This window comes from Bison bison, unplaced genomic scaffold, assembly GCF_000754665.1.
Source record: "Bison bison bison isolate TAMUID 2011002044 unplaced genomic scaffold, Bison_UMD1.0 scf7180017864184, whole genome shotgun sequence".
Taxonomy (NCBI): Eukaryota; Metazoa; Chordata; class Mammalia; order Artiodactyla; family Bovidae; genus Bison; species Bison bison.
The window spans coordinates 1641042-1646363 of NW_011494756.1; the positions used below are offsets into that span (position 1 = coordinate 1641042).

Consider the following 5322-nt stretch of genomic DNA (forward strand, 5'->3'; position numbering starts at 1 on the left):
GGGGGGGAGGGGGTGGAATTCCAGGGGGTGAGCAGCTGGCAGGGTGCCGCATGGGGTGGCAGGGCTACCCCGCCTCTCTGCTCTGTTGGGCAGGCTGGGGGCTCCCTGGAGACACCCTGGTGCCCCATTTTCCTCTCCCCGTCCTATGTTATCAGAGGCAGGGGAAGGCAGGTGGGTTCCGTGGGGGGCAGAGTGTAACCTTTGAGGCACCAGGTCAAGGCCTGGGAGGCAGCTGTCCCCTAGCCCCCGGGGTGGCCGGGGGGAGGTGGTGTGTGTACATGCGTGTGCGCACATGTGTGTGCAGTGCACTGAGGAGCTGGGGTGGGGCCTTAGCCTCGTCCGTCCTGTTTACTCTGCCCACTGTTTGCAAGGGTGGCAGGGCGTCCCAACCCCTTGTGGGTCTGGTAAAGCCTCCAGTTTCCCAGAGACAAAGCTTTGACCTTTCCACGGTACTCTTTTCTCTGCCAGCTGTGCCCACTGGGCTTTGTGTCCTGAAGGACCGACTGACAGTGAGAGTCTGCCCACAGCTGCCACTTGGAAAGGAATTTGTGCAAAGCCCACCCCTGCTCTCTTCAGTGGCCACACTGTCCGCGGGGGCAGAGTTGTGGTCGCGGGGCTCAGTGCGCAGACCGAACTGGCTGCCAGTTCTCACCCTGCCTCAGTGTCCTCACTGAAGTAGGGTGGCCGTAGTGCCCGCGTGCTGGGCTCGAGGACCTGTGCTCACGCGGAGCAGCCGGGCAGAGGGACTGGAGGAAAGACCGCTTATGTTTACCCATCAGTCCCAGGCCAGCTCCTTCCAGCAGCGGCTCCAGCCCCATGTCTGGGAGGCAGGTGTGTCCGCCAGGAATTCAGGATCCACCCATCTGGCCAATGCCTGGTGGAGGGCCGATTCCTGCCCTCCCCCTGGGGGCATCTGGTCTCTTGTCCTGGTTACTGAAACATTCGTATAAAGTAAGAGAAGTCAGAGAGACTGTGGGGTAGCCGCTAGTGCTTGTCCCCATGTGAATTAATCCACAGATATTTACCAAGTCTCTGCTCTGACTGCTGGAGATGAGACACCAGGGCCCTCGCCTCTCTGTGTCTGCCATTCTGCATTGTGATCGCGCGTGGGGAGCTGGCCCAGGCGTGTGAGCCCCAGGCTGGCATCCAGGGCATACGGAGCTGGTGCCTGGAATGTGCAAGTTCTGTGCGAGGGCCAAGGTCAGTGTTGAGGGCTCGCCTTCAGAGCTGTTGACGAATGAGCCTTTTTCACGGCTCAGCACCTACCCTGGGTTGGCATTTGGGGCAGGTGAAAGATTGGAGGAGAGAGACAGGGGATCCGGAGCGCAGACTCTACTCTGGGCCTTGCCAAGCCAATGAGGAAGGCAGCTGGCCCGTCACCCACGGCTGAGGGTCAGTGAGGAAACGCAGAGGAAGGTGCTTTGCAGACTGCACATCGAACTGCAGGTCAGGGGTGTATGTGAGTCGCTCAGTCGTGTCTGACTCTTTGTGACCCCATGGTCTGTAGCCCGCCAGGCTCCTCTGGTCCATGGAATTCTATAGGCAGGAATACTGGAGTGGGTTGCCATTTCCTTCTCCAGGGATCTTCCCAAACCAGGGATCGAACCCGGGTCCCCTGCATCACTGGCAGATCCTTTACCTGCCAGCCAGGGGTCTTAGTTATCAAACCTGGCTGTGCATGCACTGAAACAGCTGTGCTGGGAGGAAGGAAAACTCCAGGGAGCACAGCTCCACTTGGCTCTTAATGTCATTTAAGTTTATTTCCAGGGCTGCCGACAATAGTGATTTCCTGCAAATGTAACTTGGCTCAATTTTTTTCCTAAACAATGTTCCCGGTGGATATGCCTTCCCTGATAGACGTGGAAGGGGCCTGGAGCAGAGGAATCATCAGAGTGCCCCACCCTCATCCCCAGGGAGTTGGCAGAGGGCAATGGGGGCTCTGGAAGTCTGCTAAGGGCTTGATTAGCCAGGGAGGGGCCTGGCAGGTGAGATTTGAGGTTTGAGCTGGGCTCTTGGAAGCTAAATAGGAAAGGAATGTGCTGGTTGGATGAGGGAAGGGTGTGCAGAGGCCTGAAGCAAAAAAGGCTGGTGACAGGATGGTAGGGACCTTGAGCGTAGGCAGTGGGGAGCCACGTGGTGGGTGTTTGGGGGACGGGGGGAGCGGCCTGTTGCTTTGGGCTGCTGGGCCCTGGCTGCAGGAGGTGGGAGATGGGATTTCGGTGGAGCCGGGGATTTGGGCTGTGGGCTCCAGGGCATCTGTCTTGGGAGGCACCTCCAGAAGAACCAGACTACACAGGACTGGGTTTCATGGCGGTGAGCAAGTCACTTAACCTGTCTGAAAAATGGGGACAGCAGTCTCACTCGTTTTGAGCGTGGTCCCTTGAGGACAGACTTTGCTTATCCTTGACTAGATGATAGTCACGGTGCTGCAGCCTGGGATTGAAGTGAGGATTAGCTCAGAGGATTCACCGCCCACTCGTGGAGCAGTGCCAGCTCGGGGCCACGTGTGCTTTTGGGCCATGTGTGCGCATGGCCTTTTCCAGCCTTGATGCCCTCCCCGGCCTTAGGTGGGACCTTCCTGAGGAAGGTGCAGCCTGGAGAGGTGAAGATTCTCTCCTGAAGTCCTGAGCTGGGTCTCAGCCCCGGGTCTCCTGACCCTGGAGTCCTGGGCTGCCAACGGGCCTTTTTTCAATATTTATTTTATTCATTTATTTATTTGGCTGTGTCTGGTCTTAGTTGTGGCACATGGGATCTAGTTCCCCGACCAGGGATTGAACCTGGACCCCCAGCGTTGGGAGCGAGGAGTCTTAGCCACTGGACCGCCAGGGAAGTCCCCCCAATGGGCCCTAAATAAAATTCAGGGTGGGAGAAATAGCACATGGTGGTCAGGACATGGTAGGTGGTAGGTAAATGAGCAGGAGACCAGAGACCCTTTGTGAGGCCTGTGCAGGCCAGGGGTTGGGGGGTGTGTGCTGGGGTGTGTGCTGGGGCCAGCTCCCTCGGGCCTTCCCTTTACACCCACTGATACAGACCAGGGGCCCTGTGGGATGAGGCCTTGGTTGCACGCAGCCTGGAGGCCTTGTCTGCCGGAGAGGCACGAGGCACTGTCGATGGTGTTCTGAGCCCCACAAAAGGCCTGTAACCAAAGCTGCAGCTGGGCAACTTGAAGCTGCTCGGCCGGTTTAGGGGGCAGGGCCAGGCCTGGTGTGGAATCCTGGTGCCTGTGTTCTTGCTTCGCTTGTGGTGGGGGCCCCATGAGGGTGGTAGAGAAAGCTCCTGTGTGTGTGTGTGTGTGTGTGTGTGTGTGTGTGTGCGTGCACGCACGCACATGTGCCCACACTCCCCAGGTTATAGTCTGTGACCTCAGCCCCCTACCTCATCTCATGTCCCAGCTCCCCTGGGTGGTAGGCCAGTCAGTGGCCCTGACCTTCTTTCCATAGATAAGAACACCAAGGCTCAGAGAGGCCTCAGGTACTGGCAGGGCTTCCAGGAAGGGAGGGAGCATTGAGACTGGGCCTAGAGAGGGGAAGATCTTGTCAAGAGGTCTGCAGAGGAAGCAGAGAGGCCTCCCTGCAGGCAAGGAACTTGGCTCTGAGCTTCCTGGCAGCCAAGGAAAAGGGGGAACTTGCGCGGAAGAATATGCACGGTTGTCTACCGTGAGAACCAAGCTCAGGGAGGTACCCTAGGGAGGCCGAGTGAACAAGCTCTGAGACCGTTTCCTTGAGAACCAGTGTTTGGGGAGAACTTTGGGTTCTTGACCTCGCTGTTTGAACTGCTAGTGTGGACTGCCTTCTTCACTTTTAATTTTGAAATAATTTCAACCTTCCAGTAAGTTTGGAAGAGTGCATAAAAGAGCCCTTATATACTCTTCACCAAAATATACCAGATGTTAACATTGGTTGTATTTATCTTATTATTGTATGTGTGTATTAGTAACTGTTTGAGAGTAAATGACATTATGTTAATTCTTTGCTTCTAAATACTTGTGTCTGTCTCTTAAGAACAAGGACTTGCTTTTGCATAACTGCAAGATGGTGATCAAATCGGAAACATACAGTGCTATTGTCTAATCCATGGGCCTTAATGCATGTTCTGCCAGTTGTCTCAGGATTGTCCTTTACAGCTGTGTTCTCTTCCCCCCTGGCCCAGAATCAAATTCAAAACCGCCCATTGCATTTTTTCTGCAGTTTTTCTGTCCCTTTGGCCTCTGTACAGTAAGTCTCCTCCATACGAACCTTGTCCCTATTCCTCAGGGGAAGTGGCGGTTTTCCCAGCGACTCAGAACACAGAAACACAGGGGTATAGAGTTCATCCCTTACCCACGAACCTGCAAGTTGCAGACTTTCAAAGATGCGAACGTGTGTTCCATCCGCGTGAGGCGTGAGTGAGAGCACACTGTCTTGCTCGCCCTCCGTCTCCTCTGCTGGCGGTCCTTCAGCTCCACCGTTTCCCAAGCTCCCGCCTCCAGTCCGTGACTCTTCTTGTCGGTTGACTCAGTGCCAGGCCCTGTGTGCCAGCTGTTGTACTGGAATACTGTATTTATCAAGGCGCTCTCCTGTAAGATTTTAAGTGTTGTCTTTATTTTTTGTTTGTGTATCATTTGTGCGAGAAGTATTATAAGCCCAGTACAGTACAATACAACATAGCCGATTGTGCGAGCTGGGTGCCTGTGTCAGACTTTCGAACAAATTGGACTTCACAAAAGCGCTCACGGGACGGAACTTGTTCGTCGGTAGGGGACTTCCCTGTCTTCATTTCCTCTGACTGCGTATAAATTGTCACAAACTAGGTGGCACAAAGCAATGGAAATTCCTTCTCCCACACTCTGGAGGCCTGAAGTCTGAAATCGGGGTACTGGCAGGGCACGCCCTGGAGGTCGAGGGGAGGGTCCTTTCCTCTTTCATGCAGCCCTCTCCCCTGAATCTTCTCTCTCTGAGAAGGATGCTTGTCATGGGATTTGGGGCCTGCTGGCAGAATCCAAGAGGATCTCAAGTCCAGGTTTTTTCCTCCCGGTTAATTTATTTCAGCAGCACTGGGTCTTCATGCTGTGAGAGCTTTCTCTTGTCGCGGCGAGCGGGGGCTACTCTTCGCTAGGGTGCCCGGTTTCTCACGCGGCGGCTTCTCTCGTTGTGGAGACGGGCTCTTGGGGTGTGTGTTTCCATAGTTGCGGTGCGGGGACTCCAGGAGGTGCAGCTTGTGGGCTCTAGGGTGCAGGCTCAGTATTTGTGGCGTTTGGGCTTTCCCTACCCTGCGACATGTGGGATCTTAGTTCCCCGACCAGGGATTGAACCCCTGTCCCCTGCATCGGCAGGCGGATTCTCA

At 55.4% G+C, this 5322-nt stretch overlaps 1 protein-coding gene across 2 annotated transcripts in view; it reads left to right on the forward strand.

Moving 5' to 3' along the window:
* The window catches only part of LOC104991244 (NADH-cytochrome b5 reductase 3), a 23158-nt gene that overhangs the window by 384 nt on the left and 17452 nt on the right, over nt 1-5322 (forward strand). Inside the window, exon 1 of one of the 2 annotated variants that reach the window (XM_010843649.1) lies at nt 1067-1200. The exons of the other annotated variant lie outside the window; for it this stretch is intronic. Within the exon in view, the coding sequence (XP_010841951.1) occupies nt 1174-1200 (27 nt within the window). The 5' untranslated portion in view covers nt 1067-1173. Of the gene's footprint in view, nt 1-1066; nt 1201-5322 lie in introns of those variants that run through there. 2 annotated transcript variants of the gene reach the window in all.